The sequence below is a fragment of the Xenopus laevis genome, chromosome 3L (assembly GCF_017654675.1).
Source record: "Xenopus laevis strain J_2021 chromosome 3L, Xenopus_laevis_v10.1, whole genome shotgun sequence".
NCBI classification, from domain to species: Eukaryota; Metazoa; Chordata; class Amphibia; order Anura; family Pipidae; genus Xenopus; species Xenopus laevis.
Window position 1 is genome coordinate 87,802,874 of NC_054375.1, and position 23,627 is coordinate 87,826,500.

Here is a 23,627-nt window from a genome sequence, read left to right on the forward strand (position 1 = left end):
GAAAACTGCCTCTCTAATATTTGGATTTATATTGCTGCTATGAGATGTTCAAACAACATGTTATTTGCTATTCTAGTAGAAATGATGTCAAATGCTTGAAATGGATTTTTATCAGAACAACTACCCAAAAGTAACTTGTGTGATTCTTGTACTTAAACATTGTCATGTTTGCTGCCAGTAGTCTGCGTGTGCTATTAAATGCATGTATTTTCTAAAACCTTCCAAACTGTTAAAATAAGTGTGAAACATACCTCAAGTGCAAATCAACCTATTTAACTACATATCATTACCACTAGTATAAAAAAAAAGCTGTATCTCTGCCCAAAGTCTATGAATTAACAGACTTCTTTACTACAGACTGTGTCATATCACCAGTATTGTTATACTCTATTTTCTATCATAGCAATTGAATAGTTTTTCTCTATGCAGAGGTCTTCACAGGCTACTGTATTTATCGCTATTTTGGAAATAACCCTTATTCTCAAATGCAGTGCATGGCGTGCAAAGACAATTCTGGATTTCCTTCTTTATGCCAAGAGTTTGGGTAAGGCCATCAAAGCAAGGCCCATACAAGATTACTTTGCCTAGATGGTAATGGAAAAACCTTTCTAGCCTCAACACTGAACTGGATTTCTCAATGTGACTAAGGCCTGATGGCTCCACATCAGTGCCCACCTTCACTGTTGCTGAAGGGAAACTGAAATGTAAAACCACTAGGGTGAGATCTAACACCCCTAAATCTAAGTGCTTACATTCTTGCCAGGGCAGTGCTCCCTCCAATAGAAAACGGGTTTCTCTGTGGAGAGCACCAACGTGCTTATAATGGTGCATAAATCACTTAATTAACTTTGTGCAGAGCAGTGGTATTATTAGAGCGATAGAATGGGTTTTAATCTTATATTTAGGGGTAGTTTTATCAAATGTCAGTTTAGAGTATAATAAATAACACATGCACATTCTATTCATTCCTATGGGATTTCTAGAAGTGTATTTATCAAATGGTGGGGGTCATTTATCAACACTGGGCAAATTTGCAGTAACCCATGGCAACCAATCAGATTGCTGCATTCATTGTTCTACTTGCAGCTGGTTTCAAAAAGCTAATCACTGATTGGTTGCTATAGGTAACTGCCCATGGGCAAATTTGCCCAGTGTTGTTAAATGAGCCCCGGTGAGTTCTAACGTTCACACATTGACAAATACAATTTAATACATCCTATAAGAATGAAGGGAACAAGGGTGAATTTTTATTTATTAAACTCTAATCTCATATTTTGATAAATCTGCCCCTTAGTGTTACTGGTCCTTTTAAAATTGGCCCACATAGAACTATCTCAATGGCTTTGTACTTATTGTGCTTCCTCAATCTAATTTTTCCTAACGCAACTATGCTGTTTGCGCCAATTGTAAAAAAAAAAACAAAATACATAAGCTGTAAGAAAAAAAATATTTGAAATATTTATTATGCATACACTGTAGTTTAGTGCATTTTAATAACCGGTTTTTACAGAAAACTTTAAATTGTCAATGTACCGTTAAGTACCTGTACCATATGGGAAAAGCATGGGAGGTTACTAGGATAAGAATTTCAGTCCTGGATGAATAAAGTTAAGAACTACTTCTTTAGTATAATAGTCTTCCTTTTAAGGTCACTGTTCTTTCATTTAGTTGTATTTTGGGAAAACTAAGAAGTCCCTCTATTCATAAACACCTATGCACAGAGGTCAGTAAAGAAAATGCATTTATTGCATTTATTAAACTTAACAGTAAAAAGTTAAAGTAAGAGCACTGGTTCAGTATAAGGATCCAAATGACATTCCAGGTTATTTAACAGTAGGTGTTTGAGTATTTTCCATGTTTGCTATTGTGTAATAGGAAATCTGCAGAGTACAAATCATATTAGAGAGAACTATCTTTAGGACCTCGATGTTGAAAGCAAAAATCAAAGCTTTAAGTACAAATCTGTGTTTGGTAAAGTGCTTTGTAATAAAATATATATCCCACTTCTAAAAGGAAGGAATTCAGTGGCCCAAATGGAGACTTTGGTCTTAGGTGATACAGTCCATGACGTGAATCTGCAGCGTATCCATGTCTGGAACAGTCAGGTTACATTTTGGACATGTATACACAGTAATACTTGGCTGCTCCATGTTGGCTGCCCCTGCAACAAGAAGAGAATGAAGACTGATCAAAACAGTAAACTTCTATTCATATGCTTTTAGTCTGATGGCTCATGGGGCATATTTTTTGGCCAAATCTGTCACAGCCAGATGGAATTCACTTCAGTGGGGACTGGCACTTTTGAGGCTAAACCATTAACAGGAATATACCAAGTGTGCCAGCCTTCAGACTATAAATACAATGTTGTCTTTTTATTACAGGTCAAGTAACAACACATATATACACATATACACATATATATTTTGAAACACTGATTATACTTAGTGTTTGTTTACCTCTTGCCACTAAATAAGGACCCTCACTGGCATCCAATAAGCTTGTGGCACCATGGCGCCTCTGGAGCTGCTCTATTGACTGCCTAAAGGAAACAGAATACAATTTGTCATGTTACAGTTAAGTTATCAATTTTGTTGCTGTTAAACAGGCTTAAATGTTAAAAGTATGGTAACTGTTTCTCCAATGCCTGGATGGAAGTTTCCATACATTACTGTATAGATGTTTGCTTCCCAGCACGAAAAAAAAATTGTATTTGTATATGTTGATTCTGTCTGTTATGAGCAAAGTCAGATATACAGTGGTGTGAAAAACTATTTGCCCCCTTTCTGATTTCTTATTCTTTTGCATGTTTGTCACACTTAAATGTTTCTGCTCATCAAACACATTTAACTATTAGTCAAAGATAATACAAGTAAACACAAAATGCAGTTTTTAAATGAGTGTTTTAAATGGGTTTTTATTATTTAGGGAGAAAAGAAATCCACACCTGTGTGAAAAAGTAATTGCCCCCTGAACCTAATAACTGGTTGGGCCACCCTTAGCAGCAATAACTGCAATCAAGCGTTTGCGATAACTTGCAACGAGTCTTTTACAGCGCTCTGGAGGAATTTTGGCCCACTCATCTTTGCAGAATTGTTGTAATTCAGCTTTATTTGAGGGTTTTCTAGCATGAACCGCCTTTTTAAGGTCATGCCACAACATCTCAATAGGATTCAGGTCAGGACTTTGACTAGGCCACTCCAAAGTCTTCATTTTGTTTTTCTTCAGCCATTCAGAGGTGGATTTGCTGGTGTGTTTTGGGTCATTGTCCTGCTGCAGCACCCAAGATGGCTTCAGCTTGAGTTGACGAACAGATGGCCGGACATTCTCCTTCAGGATTTTTTAGTAGACAGTAGAATTCATGGTTCCATCTATCACAGCAAGTCTTCCAGGTCCTGAAGCAGCAAAACAACCCCAGACCATCACACTACCACCACCATATTTTACTGTTGGTATGATGTTCTTTTTCTGAAATGCTGTTTTACGCCAGATGTAACGGGACGCGCACCTTCCAAAAAGTTCAACTTTTGTCTCGTCGGTCCACAAGGTATTTTCCCAAAAGTCTTGGCAATCATTGAGATGTTTTTTAGCAAAATTGAGACGAGCCTTAATGTTCTTTTTGCTTAAAAGTGGTTTGCGCCTTGGAAATCTGCCATGCAGGCCGTTTTTGCCCAGTCTCTTTCTTATGGTGGAGTCGTGAACACTGACCTTAATTGAGGCAAGTGAGGCCTGCAGTTCTTTAGATGTTGTCCTGGGGTCTTTTGTGGCCTCTCGGAGCTCTTGGGGTAATTTTGGTCGGCCGGCCACTCCTGGGAAGGTTCACCACTGTTCCATGTTTTTGCCATTTGTGGATAATGGCTCTCACTGTGGTTCGCTGGAGTCCCAAAGCTTTAGAAATGGCTTTATAACCTTTGAAATTTAACTCAGGTGTGATAAACCACAGTTAAGTTTTTTTTTTAACAAGGGGGGCAATCACTTTTTCACACAGGCCCATGTAGATTTGGGTTTTTTTTTTCTCCCTTAACGTAAACCTTCATTTAAAAACTGCATTTTGTGTTCAATTATGTTATCTTTGACTAATAGTTAACGTTTTTTGATGAGCAGAAACATTTAAGTGTGACAAACATGCAAAAGAATAAGAAATCAGGAAGGGGGCAAATAGTTTTTCACACCACTGTATAGCTGGTTCAAAGAGAAGCAGTTTCAAGTAGGGGTTAGAAATGTATTGGACTAACCCTTACTGGGACTAACTCCTTTTATACAGTGTGTCTTTTATATGAAGCTCTAAATGCAGTAACATTGTGAATGCAGCTACCAACCCTGTTGTAATCTATAGTTGCCACTGGACTCGTGATTATCTTCTCAAAATAGTGCATAATTGATTTGATCAACTGTGCAGGGCAACTGATGGCACTTCCCATCTATAGCAAATGAGAAGCGACCTGTGTTAGGTGTAGAGATTTGTATAAAATGTAGCTATGGCCTCGTTTATTTTGTAAAGTTCTTTACTACATGAATGTTTTACTGCTGGTGTTGTGGGTGTGGGGACAGCAACGAACAAAAAATAAAATATCAAAGTATGCACTTGCTACATTAAAATGTGATGTAAAAATTATATTTCCATTTTATATAAATAGACCTTGTATACCTTCTTGCACTAGCTGAAAAATGAGGACAATGTTAAATAGATGTCATAGGTCTAAACCAGTTCACAGTTGAAAAGAGATGAATATATTGCTCTGTAGCAAAACACATACTTGCCCATCATTTCTTCCTTCAGTTTTTCATATTCTTGTATCATATATGCCAGACGAGTTGCTAACTGCTCCTTCTCTTGATGAATGTTTTCTCTTGCTGATCTTTCAGCATGGAAATCTGCACAGTACACGTCAACCTGCACAAGATTTTAATAAGAAATAATACATGTGCATTACAGAAACCTTACATAGGCATGTCTCCCCTTGATTTTTTATATAGTGAATAAACAACCCCCTCTTATAAAATAGAAGGATATTATTAGTTACCAAGAAGTTTCATAACCATCCAAAGTGACTTCTAATTTTGTCATTTTCCAACAGGGGGAACTTTATAAGAATACACAAGTGAGTCATGTGACATATGACATCACTAAGCTCTGATTCAGTAGCACCTAATATGCTCTCTCCCACCAGCCAGGTTCCAGTTTTCTACAGCCTCTTTAAACTAAGTACACATCCCCCACAACTATCTTAATATCAGTGCTAAGTAATTTTAATTTAGCTTAGTTCAGATAAACAGAGAACTTCTGCTAGCACGGTCTCACCTGAGCACGAAGAAGTTCAATTGTTTCTTTATCCTCCTCGTGTTTTGTGTCCATTTCTCTCATTTCATCAATTTCAAATTGTTTTTTTGCAAGTGCCTTTTCACATACATCCAGCTTTTCAAGCAGCTCATTAAACTCAACTTTGGAAACTTTTTCAATCTGATATGAAATGAAACAGAAGAGAACATATGGTGTAAATAATCTAAACTAAAGCATGCCAGGGTGGATTTACTTCTTATGCTAGTATTTTTTTTTTTCTGTACCCCAACATACAGTAGTCCACAAACTGTCATCATCCTATATATTAGTTAGTAATATGTATAAAATACATGTTACTAACAACCACCAAACTTCCCCTATCAAAATGTTTATCAGCAACACTTACAAAAACACTGTTTACAATAAGGGTGCCTGCCACCACAGACAATGTTTTAAACTTCCCACAAAGATGACTCATGATGTGACATCGCTAGATGATGGGGTGGCTTTGGGACTAGGGATCACCTAGAGATGGGAGCACCCAAACACATATAGTTTGGGATTTGTTATCTGGAAATCATTTATCCAGAAAGCTCAAAATAATGGGAAGGTCATCTCCCATAGACTCAATTTTTAGCAAATAATTAAAAATTTTTTTAAATAATTTATTTTTCTCCCTTTACAGGTATGGGACCTGTTATCGAGAATGCTTGGGACCTGGGGCTTTCCGGATAAAGGATCTTTCCATAATTTGGATCCTTATACCTTAAATCTACAAACTAGAACATCATGTAAACATTAAATAAATCCAATGGGCTGCTTTTGCTTCCAATGGGCTTTCCGGATAAAGGATCTTTCCATAATTTGGATCCTTATACCTTAAATCTACGAACTAGAACATCATGTAAACATTAAATAAATCCAATAGGCTGCTTTTGCTTCCAATAAGTATTAATTATACCTAAATTAAGATCAAGTACAAGGTATCGTTTTATTATTACAGATATGGGACCTGTTATCCAAAATGCTCGGGACCTGAGGTGGTCCGAATAACGGATCTTTCCATCATTTGGATCTTTATACCTTAAGTCTACTAGAAAATCATGTAAACATTAAATAAACCCAATAGGCTGGTTTTGCATCCAATAAGGATTAATTACATCTTAGTTGGGATCAAGTACAAGGTACGGTTTTATTATTACAGAGAAAAAAAGAAAATCAATTTGAAAAATCTGGATTTGATTATAATGGTTCGATTCGAACGATTTAAGTGTTCGATCGTACAATATCTATTCGATCGTTCGAATATGCTAAAAATCCTTCGACTTCGATATTCGAAGGATTTCAATTCGAGGGTCGAATTTTGAAGTTTTTTAACTTCGAAATTCGACCCTTAGTAAATCTGCCCCTTAATGTCCGTCTCTGGTGTTTGTCTGGCTTCTCAGTAATTCAGGCGCAAATTCTAAACTGTTACAATTTTGCAACATTGCGTTGACACATTTTTCAGCAGCATCTCTGGAGTATTAGCAACTATTATATCAATTCTAACAGCTGCCTGTAATGAAACGCAAGGATTCTGCTCAGCAGGGACACATAAGAAATGTATCAACTAAATGTATCAATTTAGAACAGTTTACAGGGTCGGTGACCCCCTCTTCCTAGAGCTGCTTTAGAAGGTGAAAAATTAAACTTTACACTTCAATATTAGAAAAACAGTCACATACAGAATATAGGAAGTCATTGGAAAAAAAATCTTTATTTCTGATGAACTGTCTGAAACCAACTGAACTGAAAAAAAGTGTTGGAAGGTGAACAACCCCTTTAAGGCATAGCGATCCAAACTACGGAAATATCCCCAAGTCCTAAGCATTCTGGATAACAGGTCCAATACCTGTAACTCTACAAAAGGTCAGTGCAGAGCTCATTTATTCAGCAAACTTGGCTGTATTCCAAAAAGATGTACATATGATTTTCAGAGGATCCTAGAAGTCATATTGACTCAGTGTATAGGGCTAGTAGCAGAGTGGTGCCAAGTAAAAGGACCAGAAAACTGCATTTTCTGACAAATTCTGAAAATAAAAACTATACATTACTTAGAAAGCCAAAATGTGCACCAAACAAAATAAAATTCTTGATCAGTGTGCATGCAAACTTAAGCACATAGTTAAAAACATACAGTAAATTAATCAGTAGTTTCCAGCTGCATGTGCACATACCTCTCTAATCCTTAGTTCTTGATATTCTGAGTTAAGTTTATCATATGAAACCTGCAAGATGCCTAGTTGATTTCTATGGAGCAAGTAAAAACAACATGAAAATGACTAATGACTTACAATCTTTTGAATACATTTATATTATATGTGAATGAGTATTCTTTTTATAGAGGTAGAATAAAGAACAAGCATTCTTAAACTTTCAGATATTCATTTACAATTGTTTAGCATTTGGAAGAAGCAGAAAATTTTTTTTTCACAAAAATGGCTGTTTATCTACCTACCCATGAATATATCATCATATGTAAGCAACATGCTCTTCTGAGCACATTTAGAGCTTACATTTAATTTGTACATGATAGTACCAGTGGTACACTGCTAATATCATGTGTCACCTGAGAGTCCCCTGCTGTTCTGTCCTGGTGAGAGCTGGACAGAATGATATAATCTTAAATTACTGGTGTAAGAAGCATTTTAGTGCTTCTCTGCTCGGTTCTATTGCCCAGTGTGGGTTAAATCTGCATCAACATCTTAAGCTTTTGCTTTTCTGTCCAGCCACAAAAACACTCTGTATGCATAGCTAGCTTAAGAGTATAGCAGGGGTTATCTGTGGTCATTCATTTGATAACCTGTCACAGCTAAGGCCCAAACGTCAAATGCAACATTGGAGGACAGTTAGCCCTTCAGCTTGAAAGTCTAAAAGGACCCTTCTAATAAATCAAGGTACAAAATGAATTCCACCAAATAACCATACATTCCCCTACTGCAATCAATACACAAGCCAAATATTTGAAACAAAAAACAACCCACATTATCTGTATTAAATTATGATTGCATTACATTATGACTGTTGAATGAATATTCAGCTTACTTTTCAGCCTCTGTTTTGTTTTGTTCTAGTTTGATTTCAGACTCTTGACTTTCCACTTGGAGTTCTAATTTCTTTATAGAATATCTAAGACTTTGCTTTTCCTCCAAATCAACCTGGTTTTCTTGAAGTCTCTTATCTAGCAAAATGCACCTTAAGTTAATGAAAAAAAAATGTGTTCACAAAACAATTAAGATGTATATACAACATAAGATATAGTTTTGTTAAGTGCAAAAATCATTCAAGGAGATTTTGTATATTATTAATAGTTTCCTGTACAATTCAAATCTGGAAAATAATTACTGTAAGGATTTTCATGCACTGTTTTTTTTATTTGCATAGTGAAAAAACGAAATGCAGTATTTATGTATCCCTTTCTGTTCTATGGTTCTGACTCTTGAACCAATGTTGTAGGAGTCACTTCTCCTTGTGGCTAGTCAGCTGGCTTCAACTATATTGCTTCAAGATTCAGAGCCAAAACATCCTGCTTTTAATAGCAATTACACTACCAATAACAAGGTAACTAGTTAATAACTAGTAAAGTTGCTTAAAGATTAAATTGACTTCCACAGACAATGCTGAATCAAAAGCCTCAAAAAACAATACAGGTCTTACTTTTCTTGAAGACTGTTCTTGAACTGTTTGGCCTCATTTAATTTATCATTGGTTTCCTGGAGTTCTTTATTTAGTGACTTCACTTTCTCCTTTAGTATATCTACTTCACTAGAAATCTGTAAAAAAAATTAATAAATAAATAGTGCACAGAAGAAACAGTATACAGTCATGTGAAAAAATTAGGACATCCCATTAAATATTCAATTCTTTATTAAGATATGTTCACATATCTATGTATTTTCTTGTTTTTATTTATCTCTGTACAAGAAAGTAATTTAATTGCAGGTAAACAACAAAAAACCTTTATTTACTCATTAAACAAAAGTGTTTATTCTGAGGAAAAAGTTAGGACACCCTACCCCCTAATAGCTAGTGTTAACGCCTTTGGCTGAAATAACTGCAGTGAGACGCTTCATGTAGCCATTTTGTCTATGACATCAGTCTGAGGACAAGTTTGCCCCACTCCTCAATGCAGAATTATTTCAGCTGTGAGATGTTTGAGGTTTTTTTTGCATGTACAGCACGTTTCAAGTCACCCCCACAGCATCTCAATGGGATTAAGATCTGGGCTTTGGCCACTCCAGGACTCGTTTTCAGTCAGTTCTTGGTGGATTTACTGGTATGTTTTGGGTCATTGTTGTGTTGCAGTGTCCAGTTCCACTTCAACTTTAATTTTCATACAGATGGTCTGACATGTCCCTTAAGCAACCTCTGATACACAGTAGAATTCATGGTTGATTCTATGATGGTAAGCTGTCCAGGTCCTGCTGCAGCAAAGCATCCCCAACCCATGACACTTCCACCTCCATGCTTCACAGTTGGTATGAGGTTATTTTCCTGGAATGCTGTATTTGGTTTACTCCACTCTGTTCTGGTGTCCAAATAATTACATTTTGGACTCATCTGTCCAAAGAACATAATTACAAAAGTCCTGGTCCTTGTCTATGTTCTCTCTGACAAACTTCAGTCTGGCCTTGATGTTTCTCTTAGAGAGTAAATGTTTCCTCCTTGCACACCTCCCATGCAAGTTAAAGTTGTGCAGTCTCTTTCTGATTGTAGAGCCATGTACTTGGATATCAAGAGTAGCAAGAGTCTTCTATAGGTCCCATGAAGACATTTTAGGGTTTTTGGAGACTTCTTTTAGCATCTTGCAGTCTGCTCTTCGGGTGAACTTGCTTGGAAGGCCAGACCTGGGCATGTTGGCCCACTTGTAGACTATTTTCAGTGGAATGGCTGATTTCAAATTCTTTTGAGATCTTTTTAAATCCTTTACCAGACTGATACGCGGCTTCAATCCTCTTTCCGAAGGCCTTAGACAGCTCTTTTGATCTTACCATGGTGTCCACTCTCATCTCAACAGTCAGGAGTACACCAGACTAAATGTCTGAGGTTTAAATAGGGCAAACCTCCTCCTTCAACACTTTGTTTATGTGCCTAATTATGTTGGACTGGTGGACGACAGAGGAAGCTTCTCATTTAACCATCAGACTGTAAAATGCTGTAAGATCAAGGTTAAACACTGCACTGTGTAATTAACAACACAGGTTTTTACACTGAATAGAATGGGATTTTTTTTTCAGAAATACTTGAGTGATCATTCACTTGCTTGCATAGACAATGTATTAATGATGCCTTTAATCCTGATTTTCCAAAATTAAACGAATGAATGAACCTCTGCAACACATATATAACCTTGGGACAGTGTTACTTTGTTTAAAAATATAATACATATAATATTATTGCCACAAAAACACCACAGGACATGATAGCAAGACATGATATAATATAAGAGATAATGATTTTGCCGAATTGTACATACCCCCCACTTAGTGTATATATGTCCTTCACTTCAGAAGTGCATTGTATTGCAGAAAGAGTCAAATCTAATAAAATATTGCTTCCCTTTTAATTTAAATGTAGTGTATTCTGTGTGGTAGATATACTTACAATCACTTCAGATTGACTCTGTTCAGATTCTTGCTCTGTTTGCACGCCCTTGTCACAGAATTCAGAGGTTTGTTTTTCTAGTTCTGCCAACCTTTCGAAAAAAATTATTTTGTTTGGTTTTGGCAATGTACAATTCATTATATAGAACTGATATTTCCTTTCCATTCTAGGTTTATTATTTATGTATTCAGCACAAATTAGGATGATTACATTTATTTCTTTTGAAATTGCCACACTCCGCTGCTCACAGCCTGCGTACTTCTTTCAGGCTGAGAGAGGCGGATTTGATCCGTGTCACATCTGGATTGAATTTAATAAGATCCACTAGTGTGCAGTCATAGGGAGTGCAGTGGAGCAGTATGGAGGTTAGCCTGAAAATGTGAAAGGAGACATTTCCAGGCTGACCTCCGTTCCGCTGCATGTGACTCCACTCCAAAAGAGACCGTTCAGATGGATGAAGCTGGGGCACAGAGTGGATGCACTTCTTTTAGTCTGCAAAAAATACACAGACTGAGATCTGCAAAGCCTATACTCCATGTGGCATTGCCCTTAGTAATATTTTTGGGTTCCAAGCTCCGGAAAGGCTTTAGAAAATAATGTTTCAAGAACATATATTTTTAAATAGAAAATATATTTTTTATGTGCCATTTCTTTAGAAGTATCCAAGTTAATAGAAGTTGTGTGTGTTTATTGACTTATTTGCAGTGTCATGCACACAATTGGTTTATATGTGATTGGGGGGTGGGTCCTGGTGTGGTACACTCCCACCTATGTGTGGCTAGATAGTTTGTACACTAGGCAGGCTTGAGAAAGGGCGAGACTAAACCCGAAATGTTGCCTGGTTTTCTGACCTAATAAATTTAATGTCTCTCTTTTGCAAAGAGGTGCTGCAGCAGTATTTATTCTTTCTAGTAATTCATTGGAAGTAAACATAGATGTTTGAAAGGGTATATTTATAAAGGTGTGTAAAATATTTTATGCCAAAAAAAGATGTAGAGGTTGGTGTAAAATAAATGGTGTACCATGGCATTTAATATTGTTGTATTTAAGTGCTGTTTTTTTTTTTTTACATGCCATTATAACTATGCTCCTTGGTTTAAATGGTATTGATTGATAACAGCAGTCATCCTAAAATTTTAATGCAGTTGAAACTAATTACCACATGTGATTGTGGAAACTCACATTTATATAGCGTGAACACCATTAGCGCTTGATAATTATGCACAGACAATTTACTAAACATATCTAGATATACTTTTGGATAAGATATTGTTTCAATACCATAAAGTTCCCTTACCTTTTATTTGCACTAAATAATTCCTTCTCAAGTCTCTCCACTTTTTGAGTTTCCTCTCTTAGACTGCGAAGAAGCCTGCTGATTGCCACCTCTTCTGGTTCAGTGCCACCCCCTTCTTCCTTGATAGAATTTGTCCTGCTCAAATAATTTCATTGTTATAAGCCAAAAAAAAAAAAGAACAGTAGTTATTTATACAGAAAAGCTTTAAAGGAAATGTATTATGCAACATTAGTGCAGTTGGAGGCTGCAAGTGCTAATGGAGATGGTCCCTATTATGAAGCTGAAGAACACAAAAAAAATAGTAAAGGAAGTCTTAGATCTGCACCACTGTGGGCAGATATCATCGGAGTGAAAAATGACAAAGATCTATCAATGCAAATGCAGAAAGTGGTAAGAAAAGACTGAAGCTTACAAGTTAAGCAGTCAAATAACAAGTTAGAGGAGTAACAGGTAAAGGACAGCAGGAAGGAATAGTGGTAACATAAAAGATTAACTGGGATGATGGCTCATGAACTTGAGCCAACAGAACTGAAGAAACAAGACACCCAGAAAATGAGATGTAGTGTCAGAATATTTTCTTTAACACAAATGCACAGGGTTGGTAGTTTTCTATTTTCTTGCTGATAAACTACAATGTCCTTGCAAAACTATATATTTTAATAATTCTGTAAAATACATGATATCAGCATTAATGAAGGAATGCTTGCTCTGTTCTGTAAACATTGTAGGACTATTGTTCTGAACAGGAAGCCACACCCATACACATTTTCACCTATAACATATCCCGTGTCAACTTACTACATGCAATCACAAATAAGGAACAGTTAAAGCAGGTTTTACCTATATGAAATATTATGGTCAGACAATATTTTATTTGCCTTTTCTTCATTCACTATTTCACCAGATTCCCTTTCCTGAAAAAGAAAATATATAAAAACTTGATATATATGTAAATAACACAATGTACCCTTACACAGAACCCCTATCTGACCCAGACTGCAAATAGTTACCACTTTGTGGGTATTCTGTGGGTACATGAACCAGTTATTGTGTATATAATGTTTGTAATCTCATAATCTTGCATTTTAGCTCTACATTAAAATAGTCAGGGTGAACTTACAGAAAATCCGATTTCCACAAATGAGTCTTCAGAAAAACTGCCGAGTTTCAGCTGCAATTCTGATATTAGACCAAGTAGGTCGGCTTTCTCCGCCTGTAAACGCGTTAACTGATTCTTCAGCTGTTTGTTTTCACTTGCTTCCTCAGAAGTAGAGCAAACTGCCGAACCCTGAAAGCAAAGACGTGGACTTTACACACAGAATTAATTATTATATATGTAGAAATGGTACATTTATGCAGAAATTCACAGAGACTGATCATTATTTATAGCAGTCCATGGCCAAGTACGTCTTATAATCTAAGGTCCCGGCCACATTCACATACAGACAGGTTAAATTAAATTGACTTTAGTGTGTGTGTGTGTGTGTTTTTCCACATTTCTAGATGAATCTTTGCTGTAGCCATATTATTTGTAATTGCTAAATGAAATGTATATATTTTTCTAAAATTCTACAAATACAAAACACCTGCTTAGCTGTACTGAGCTTATGCTTACAATGTATTTTCAAGATATTACTTGTAATTTAATTTTCTGAAGTCAGGGCCGCCATCAGGGGGGTACAGGGGGGAACTCATGTACTGGGCCTGGGCCTAAAGGGGGCCAGGCTGTGCCATAGTTTTCGAAATAGCTGGGCCCCCCTTGGCAGTGCCAAAGCCCTGCGGTCTCTTCGGAAGTCCTGAACCGCCGAAAGTCCCTGAGCCACAAAAAGACCCGAAGCCAACGAAAAGAGCTGAAGTTGAAGTCTTGAAGCCGCGAAAAGAACCAAAGTCACAAAAGGAGCCGAAGTTGGATTCCTGAAGCCTCTAGTTCAGTTCTACTGAACACCAATGCATGTTTTTTATTTTTTTTAAAGCCCTAGCCACCAATGTATTATTTTAATACTCTACAGGCCCCTGTCACCAATGTTTTTTTAAAAAAAATATTGCCTTGGGCCCCAATGGTTTTTTTAACTTGTAAGGGGGGCCTTGTCGCCAAAATTTTTTTTTTTTGTTAACTTATGGGGGGCCCTGACCATCAATGGCTTTTTAGAACTTGTGTGTGGGGGGCAGGGGTTTACAATTTTTAGTGCTGATGTCTGTGTGGTTTTTCAACTGTAGTGTGGAGTGGGCGGGATCTGGGGTGGGGCTTTGGCCTGAAAATTTTGTTTCTACGGGGCCCCATGATTTCTAATGGCGGCACTGTCTGAAATGATCAAATTATAGTATACAAAAAAATAGAAACTCCAAGACAATCGTTCTTTCTAATAGCTGCCAGCCCAAGCTCCCAAACACAGGTTTTCGCTATTCCATTAGTTAGGAATTAACAATAGGATATCATAAGAAGTGGCACTACTATAATGTCGGATGCATTGTCGGTTGCAGAAAGTAAATGACAATGTCATTTAGGTGGTTTTCTCCATGCTAAGATACAATAAACTGCAATTTATCATGCAATACATACTTGGTTAGATGTGGCAATCTTTTCTTTTAAACTTTGCAATTCCTTCCTCAACACCTCGTTTGCACTGTTCAAGTCTAACAAATGCTGATTATGTCTCTTTAAGAGCTCTTCAAGGCGTTCTTTCATCTCCTGATTCATTTGCTTCATGGTTTCTAAAAGTGAGACATAATCACAGAAAATGTAAATTTGCACAAAAATCTAACAACGTTTCTTTAAAGGGGACCCGTCACCCAAAAAAAACATTCCAAATCCTATTTTATCACATTAGTCAAGCAAAATGAACTTTAATTACACTATATAAATTATTTGAATCTTTTTTCATTCAGTCTGGGAATTCATAATTATAGCAAGCAGGCAGCAGCCATTTTGTGGACACTGTTATTAAGACAAGCCTTGTATCATCTCAGAATCTTGTTTGTGCACCAGAATGGGGGACCTGATGCCCATTCCCATGTCCTGGCTACACAATTAAATGGTAAAGAGAACAGGGAATGTGTGGAGAGCAGTGACATCTAGGAAGTGCTGAATGGAAAGTGAAAGTGATTGTCTGCCCCGCCTCTATGCCACTGGCATAGAGGAGGGGCAGACAATATTTGATTGACAGCTGAGATTTTTAAATGAGTTTACAACAGCTATGAATGCTTTAATAAAAAATAGAAATTGGATTTCATGTTTAATTTGAAAAGGACTTTTATCATACAAATTTGTGTGTCTGGATGACAGGTCCACTTTAAGGCTGTACAAAAGGATATTATCTTAAAAACTATTTTAAACCATGTTTGCGTGATTTATGTCAGTCACTGCTAGTGTAGTGGTTACAAATCTCTAAATACAAACAAAAAAAAAAAAAAAATACTGGTTACTTTTATTAGTGGACAGTTGTTATTCTGATTATCCCCTCATGACAATCACTATGTGAATAAAATGCAAGACCATGACCGCCTATATATCGAGGCAGCATACTGTATCTATGGAAAAAGGATCCTGGCATTGCAGGCATTTTCTATTCAAGTCCATGAGAAGAGCCTGCTGGCTGAAAAGAATTCCGTGTGGCAAGAGCGTAAATGCTGCTTTTGATATATAAACGCACAATATTTTACAGAAAAAAATGTTAAGCATCAGAAGTAAACTGTGGCATGCTTGTGGGAGAATTTATGTTTGCACTCTTTCTTAGTGAGTGCAGCTTGAAAGAGCTGCTAAACTATGAGTGGTGATTAATAAGATGTATGCAAGAAACATATTGCAGGGAAAGACCTGCAACTCAGCAGTGACATTTTAAGGGTGCAGATTCAACTAGGAGCTCTGCTGCATTGTAAGATGTGTGATCGAGGCAGAAAGCACTACATATTGGTATATAGAAACAAAGAATGGGAGAGATATACAAGCAATGATACTTGTATATGTTATAAGCATTGCATTAATTTTACCACAACAGTTTTGTTACCTTTTAGATTATTATTTTCCATTAGAAGCTGTTTTATCTGTTCCAGCATTTCTGCATCATTCTTCATGCTAAGAGCATCATAGGGAGCATCCTGATGTCCATTTACCATGTTATTATTATGAGGATGGTTTAACAATTCATTCTCCATGACTGCAGACAAAAAATCCCAATCAGGTATTAAACACACCGTGAAGTAACCATGAAAGCAACGATGTTCTCCATCTTTACTTATCTCAGGGACTACCCCCGGGCTGAAACACATTACCCTTATGATGTTCTGTTGCTGGACAGCTATCACAGCATCCTGTAGCTACAACACTAAACAAAATATTAAAACATCCCCTTTGGTTGGTGAATGTCACCAACAATATGTATTTTTTTATTTTAACTAGTTTAAGGTAAATGGCTGTTTTAGCTCTAATAGTGTTGCCACCTTGTTTGTAGAGTAGTGTAGAAAAGATATTTAAAGGGAATAATGCCACAGCTACATGCATACAGGCCCATAAATTCTGGCTATTTCCTACACAAATTATACTAATATATAACCAGTATGTGCTAAGTCCAAATGCGTTAAATGACCTTACCGCTGTACACAGTGGGCCCAGGTGCACACGCCACAGACCTTCAGCAAGGGGAGCAGATACCAGGAAACTTGAAAAGAGGCTGGCACAAGCCTGGACCCACAAACTAGTAAAGCCGGAGTCAGATTGTAAAAGGATTAAAAAGCTTACATTTTATTTTCCATAATTAAAAACCATGGCCAATAAAATGTAATCTTTTTTAATCCTTTTACAATCTGATTCCAGCTTTACTATTTCGTGGGTCCAGGCTTGTGCCAGCCTCTTTTCACGTTTCCTGGTATTTCCTACACAAAGCTAACTTCTTGTAGCAAGGTTGCCATTTAAAATTCTTTTTGTATAACAAGTGAACTTTCTCTTTCGTTTCTACAGCAGAAATAAAAACAATAAAGTTACCATGTGATGTCTTTAGCATTAAAGCATATAGCTTGAAAGACCTTACTCCACCCTGTAAAAAAAGAATCTGAAACTTATTGGTTTCATTTTTTTCAAATAGTATGTCCATGGCTTAATAATTAACCTTCTAACCAGACAACACACATTGCCCTACCCAGCAGTGTCAAATGTTCCCTCAAAACTCACCTCCTCAGCCAAGTGTACATACCAATGTCTTAAAGGTGATGTAAACCCTTTTAAATACAATGCCCCCTCCCAACAACAAAAAAATCACCCAAAGGCCTATGTGGATCATCATTCTCAAGACAGAACCCAATACATAACTGTACAAAGGAATGGGTGTTGGACATGCTTGTGGACAAGGCCTGTGTAGGGGACCCAATGGGTTTAAAAAAAAGTTTACTTCTCCTTTAACAATGGTTTACTAGCCCCTTAAAGGTGTTGTTCTCCTTTGAATAAACTTTTAGTATGATGCAGAGAGTGATATTCTGAAAGAATTTGCAATTGGTTTTAATTTTTCATTATTTGTGGTTTTTGAGTTATTTAGCTTTTTATTCAGCAGCTCTCCAGTTTGCAGTTTCAGCATTCTAGTTGCTAGGGTCCATATTACCTTGCAAACATGCACTGATTTGAATCAGAGACTGAAATATGAATAGGAGAGAGCTGGATTAGAAAGATGAGTAATAAAATGTAGCAATGACAATAACAATAAATGTGTAGCTTTTCAGAGCATTTGTTTATTTAAATAGGGTCAGTGAGACCCATTTGAAAGTTGGAAAGAGTCAGAAGAAGGAGGCAAATAATTCAAACATTTGCAAAAACAGATACCCGCTGTGAGCGCTGACCGTCACATCATCATCATCATTTATTTATATAGCGCTGTCAAGATACGCAGTGCTTACATCCACACTGAAGACGCTAATATTAATAACAATGCGGCTTTATTGTGACACACAATGTGAACACAATTTGACAGTGTGCAGAAACTCCGCCATAACCGCTTCTCTAGATTTACCCACAAATATTACGAAAACTATAAAAAAGAAAAAATGAAGACCAATTAAAAAGTGTCTTAGAATTAGTCATTCTATAACATACGAAAAGTTAATGTTAAGTGAACCATCTTTTTAACAAAAGGGGATTTAAAAAAATCCACAAGGTCTAAAACCTCAGCACACTTCATCCAAAAGCATGTGGATAATTGAGGGGATATTTAATAAGACATTTATTAGATATTGGACCAGTGTAGTTTGTTAGGTTAGGAGGTGCAGTTTAGGTGAGGCACAACTGGGCCACATGCTCCCCATATACAGCGGTAACTAGAGCATAACTAAAGTAACTAAAGCATAACCCATTACTTCTTCTAAAATGAAATGGTTTGTGACTCACAGTTTCATTTTAGATAGAAAAAAAAAGTCATGTAGCAGCAAGTGTGCCTGTGAATGTAGTGTGACATAGTAAGCATCAAATGATATGTATCACTGGCAGTTCACTAGAACACTGAGCTTGGGAGGTTAGAGCAAAGTGAGCAGCAATCATTTAAACAACGTGCTACTAGCATGTGAGATAAGGGGAGGATCCTGGATAGGCGTGTGGGAACTAGTCAGAGGTAACTCCAGTGCAATATGTCACCATTTCCCAATTTGTGAACATATATAATAATAATGTACACTGCAATTCACACCTGAAAGAAGTAGCCAGTGCGCTTACAGTGCTAGAAAAGCCGTGTATCATAGAATTTGTTATACTTTACTTATTTTAAACAGCGCATTTCCCGTTGCGGTCTCTTTCATTAGTCCTGGTATCTGTCAGCAACCCACGCTGCATAGTCAATTAGTAGTTTACGAGGAAGAGAGGGACGGAGACAAGGACTACATTGCTACACAGAAAGCCTAAACCCCACCAGCAGACACTCACTTACCGACACTTAAAAAATACGCAGCCTCAGATCCCTGCTGTACAAACGTTGTAGCTCCAGCACTCACCTACTGACAGTGATAACAACATACTCTACCACGCCCACCTATGACATTTCAGCTGACTACGCCGACATCGCAAAGCGCGTGAGGTCAGTGTAGTCACGTGATGCCCTTTAACAAGAGCGCTTTATTTCTTGTTTTTTTCGCGCAATGCATCGTTCTGTCCCTTTCCAGCAAGTATAAATAAGCTCATTTCTTAGCAAAAATTATACTGTTTCATTGGTTCTGTCGGAGTCTTGGCTGAAATGACGTAGCTTGAGCTTGATACGCTGGTGGTGTGGGAGGGGGAAGTCAAACGTGCGCATTCGGTTTCCATTCTCAGCAGCGTCTTTACATAGGCGTGGCTTTGTTAGGGAGATGCACCCTATTTTTAACATGAGATTATTCAATTGGGCTTATGTAACATGGCCATAAACACGATCTTTGTTTTGTTTAAAGGGTAAGGCATTTTTCAGTAGCAGTATGCACAAAATGTTTCTGTCTTAAATATATTGATAATGGGTTGAGTGCACCCTTCCCAGCTATAGTCAGGTGATCCCACTGGTGTCTAATAAAAGGGCAGCCAAGATTGGGAGTTTTACTTTGAAAGCAGCTAGTAAGTTGCAGGTAAAACTTGTATAATGAAGCAATAGAATTCTTAATGAATCAGATGAAAATTGAGCGTAGGACTGGCCAGATATGGGATGACTTTGACGTAGTTGGCCAGCTTAAATATATTGCAATATATGGACAAACAATCCCTGTTTTCAGTAATGTAACTAGATGGGGCGGGCCCTGGTGCAGGACGTGCAGCCGAGCCCACCTCCGTACACCCGGAACTCCGTAGAAGACAGTGGCACGTGACCTGCTGGGGGGCCCTGGCCCAATCCCACCTCCTGCTCCCCCGGTAGTTACGCCACTGCCTGTTTTGTTTAAAGGGTAAGGCATTTTTCAGTAGCAGTATGCACAAAATGTCTTTGTCTTAAATATATTGATAATGGGTTGAGTGCAGAGGGTAAGGCATTTTTCAGTAGCAGTATGAACAAAATGTCTCTGTCTTAAATATATTGATAATGGGTTGAGTGCAGAGGACCTCTTGTATTTGTCCATAAACACTATCTAAACATAAATAAATAAAATTATAATATTTTTTAGTTACACAAACATACCTGATTTCTCAAATTGAAAGGAAACCATAATAGTCTGTTTCTGTTCACAGGCACCAGTTCCTCAGCCATTTTTGTTTCAGAGTGCGATGCCCCCCCTAACCTTCAAGTCCCTCTGTGCACCACCCACTAAGGAGAGTAGAGGGACTTGAAATCCCAAAAAGCTCTCTGTAAGACTATAGTTTACTTGAGCAAGGGGGTTGTCCTCCCCAAATCATCGTAGAGACGCCTACAAATAAATTAAATGTTGCTTTTCTGATAATCTCAAGAAAAGTCTCTGATAAAATCAAGTAAAGTCAGTAGTACCATGAGTCTGTGCATATAGACTGAGCAAAGTGACTTCCTAGTGGGACTCCAAGAACCACAATATTGAATACAGTGGTTGTTGCAACCACTCTTCTAAATATTGTTGCCGAAAATACAAGCCAAACCTCCACTTTTTTTTTTTGTTTAAAAGATATGTGCATGCTGTCTCAAAACATATAGGTATGCTGTTAGGTCTTTAAGCTTTAAGTTTGCCTTACTCTGCAATTGTACAAACACACAAAGCAGAATCAATGTTAACCATTGGATGAACTAATATAAACAACATCAAAAGGTAAGAATGTATTACATGGAGCTACAAGACTCTTGTTTGCTGATGTTTTCTCACGTCTTTATTTGAAAACCACAAACATTGTGCTATCGACTAGGTCCGAACAAACTAATTTGAATTTGATTGGAAGTTTTTTTTTATAAAAAAAACTTATTTTTCAAAGCCCACCAATTGACTCCAAATTGGTTCTAGGAGGTCCCCCATAGGCTAAAACAGCAATTCGGCAGGTTTTAGATGGCGAATGGTCGAAGTCAAATTTTTAAGGAGACATTACATGATAAATTTCGAATTAGAATTTTTGCATTTTTTTCAAATTCAAATCGAATTTGGACTATTCCCTAGTCAAAGTACAAGCACAACAATAGCTTGAAATTCAATTTTTTTTTTTTATTTCGAATTTTCACCCTTGATAAATCTGCCCCTGAGTCTTTGTTCTGAGACTGCCTCTTGTGCAGTGTTTTCATACAGGGATCTCTCTCTTAACCTAGAATATGTGGTGGTAATGTGTTAATTCACTTGCTACTCTGCAGCTATAGTCTAATACCCACATCCCCATACAGTCAGCAAATGGTACTGGATAAATAAAAAACCTTTGCCTCAAAAACATTTGTTACTTTGTTTTGTTTGCCCGTGTTTACATTTACACCAATGGTCTGCACTGCTGCTACATTCTAGATGACACTTATTGGTTAGGTAATTGTATTGTTCATTTCTCCAAGGGAGCCCAGCACAACACTTCCCATGTCATAAAAACGGAAAAGCTTTTATCTTTTTATCTCACAGTAAACCTCTATTGAAAGTCAGAAGGGCACCATTAAAACTAGTTTATACTTATCAGATATTTTAATCCTAAACATATTATTTCTTTCCTATTAGAAGTTTCCTTTTTCACTTATTTGCCTCTGATTCGCCCATCATCATTCTTGGTGATGTTAACATTGCCACTGACAATCTCACCATCACTATGGCTCTCAGCCACTCCATGCACTGACAAAGATATATCTACCAAAACACTCTTCTGCCCCTCTCTCGTGTAGATTCTGTCTCACTCTTAAGCTCACATTTTACCAAACTGTTACCATGGCTCAATTAAGCTCACCAGGTTTCTGTGCTACAGCTTGAAACATTAAATGGGTGCATACTATACAATTGTAGCCTGTAGTAAACTTTTGTGACTCCAGCAGTGAGTATTGGCACCTCAGCTACATATAAAGTGAGAACGGTACTAGCACCCAAAGCATCTTTTTTACATTGAGAGTCAATAGGTATTAGTGCACCAAGCATTTTGCACACAGTGATAGGCAGTGAGTTCTTGCACCCAAGTATATTATATCAACTGAGAAGCAGTAAGTAACAGGAGCCAAAACACATTATACAATAAAAGGTAGCAGACACAGCCAGCACATGGCAAGCAGTGAGTGATCCCTCTACTCTTATACCACCTGTGGTTTGGTAACATGCTTGTTACCTTTAGGGTAGGGACACACTGGGCGATTTGGGGAGATTTAGTCGCCTGGCGACTAATCGCCGCGACTTTCCACGACCAATCTTCCCCGAATGCCTCCCCTCACTCTGCGCCTGGATAAAATGAAAAATCGCCTGCGCTAATCACACGCGGCGATTTGTTTTCCGAAGTCGCCCGAAGTTTCCTCGTGAGGCAACTTCGGGCGATTTCGGAAAACGAATCGCCGTGTGTGATTAGCGCCGGCGACTTTTCATTTTATCCAGGCGCAGAGTGAGGGGAGGCAAAAGTCGCTGCGATTAGTCGCCAGGCGACTAAATCTCCCCAAATCGCCCAGTGTGTCCCTACCCTAAAAATCATTGTAACTGCCCATAAATCCTCACTTGCTGGAGACTGTGTTACTGTTCAGCAGTGTGGTTTTTTTATAAGGCTCGTTTCCAGAAGCAGATTAGGATGTGTGTTGTGACCTTTAGCCAACCACAGCTTTGCACTCACACGGATATTTATACTGAAAGTCCAATAAGCTGATAGTTGGCCGGAGTGATTCAGGTGCTGCAGCCCTGGAGCACCTAATTATAAAATAAATGTTTGGGTTTTAAAGTTACCAAAGGCTTAATTTAGCTGCAGCCCCCCTCATGGTAGATGTTTACCTCCACCAGATTTTATAGGAAGTATTTGGATGTATTTATCTACAATCTGTGTAGAAAATACTCAATCTGCTACAGAATGTAGACTATAAGATCTGAGACTCTGGCAGTTTCAGCTCGCCTACCCTGCCCTTAAGCAAAGTGCTGAGTTGCGAAACAAGTGGTACGTGGGGCACAATTAACCCAGGGGCCACTAAAGCAGCAGACACATAGAAATCATGTTTTTAGCCATTTTATGGCATATTTCGTTTTGTATAGATATTGAAGGCTTGTTTTACTATCCTATTGAATTATACATTGTTCTTTATTACTTGTTTTTATCTGTGAAAACTGTGTGTGTGCAATATTTTTGTTTTGGGACCAATACTTGACACATAGTTTGGTAAAATCTATACATACTAGGCATCACACTGTTCAGAACACTCCTGGCATTCATACTTGTTTTATGACAGGATACATGGGGCATATTCTAAGATGAACATACGTGGATTCAGCTGAATGTGTACTATTAAAATATATATATATATATATATTTCTGGTGACTTTGTACAGTTTGGAGGTCTTACAACACTATTACTCATGCAGGGTGCTTATTTGGAAGCA

The 23,627-nt window shown here is 37.6% G+C and overlaps 1 protein-coding gene across 3 annotated transcripts; it reads right to left on the minus strand.

Annotated features, from left to right (window-relative positions):
- Positions 1 to 1,433: 1,433 nt before the first annotated feature.
- On the minus strand, positions 1,434 to 19,218 carry optn.L (optineurin L homeolog). Of its 3 annotated transcripts, none has more exons than XM_018251182.2 (14): positions 19,182 to 19,218; positions 16,223 to 16,372; positions 14,779 to 14,930; positions 13,339 to 13,506; positions 13,059 to 13,132; positions 12,219 to 12,353; positions 10,922 to 11,012; positions 8,975 to 9,090; positions 8,363 to 8,512; positions 7,495 to 7,567; positions 5,300 to 5,458; positions 4,755 to 4,891; positions 2,457 to 2,539; positions 1,434 to 2,161 (listed from the first exon to the last, which is right to left on the minus strand). In XM_018251182.2, exons 1-14 carry the CDS (start codon positions 19,201 to 19,203, stop codon positions 2,049 to 2,051), a joined length of 1,623 nt encoding a protein of 540 aa, XP_018106671.1. In that variant the 5' UTR covers positions 19,204 to 19,218; the 3' UTR covers positions 1,434 to 2,048.
- Between the last annotated feature and the right edge of the window lie 4,409 nt (positions 19,219 to 23,627).

Excerpts from the sequence above, each read along its gene's own strand:
- optn.L (XM_018251181.2), bottom strand. The coding sequence starts at position 18,989 with ATGAAAGAGACCGCAACGGGAAATGCGCTGTTTAAAATAA. Across the intron at positions 16,373-18,949 it reads AAATGCGCTGTTTAAAATAA|TCATGGAGAATGAATTGTTA; the intron begins GTAAAGTATAAC and ends TTTTGTCTGCAG. Across the intron at positions 12,354-13,058 it reads GACCATAATATTTCATATAG|GACAAATTCTATCAAGGAAG; the intron begins GTAAAACCTGCT and ends TTATTTGAGCAG.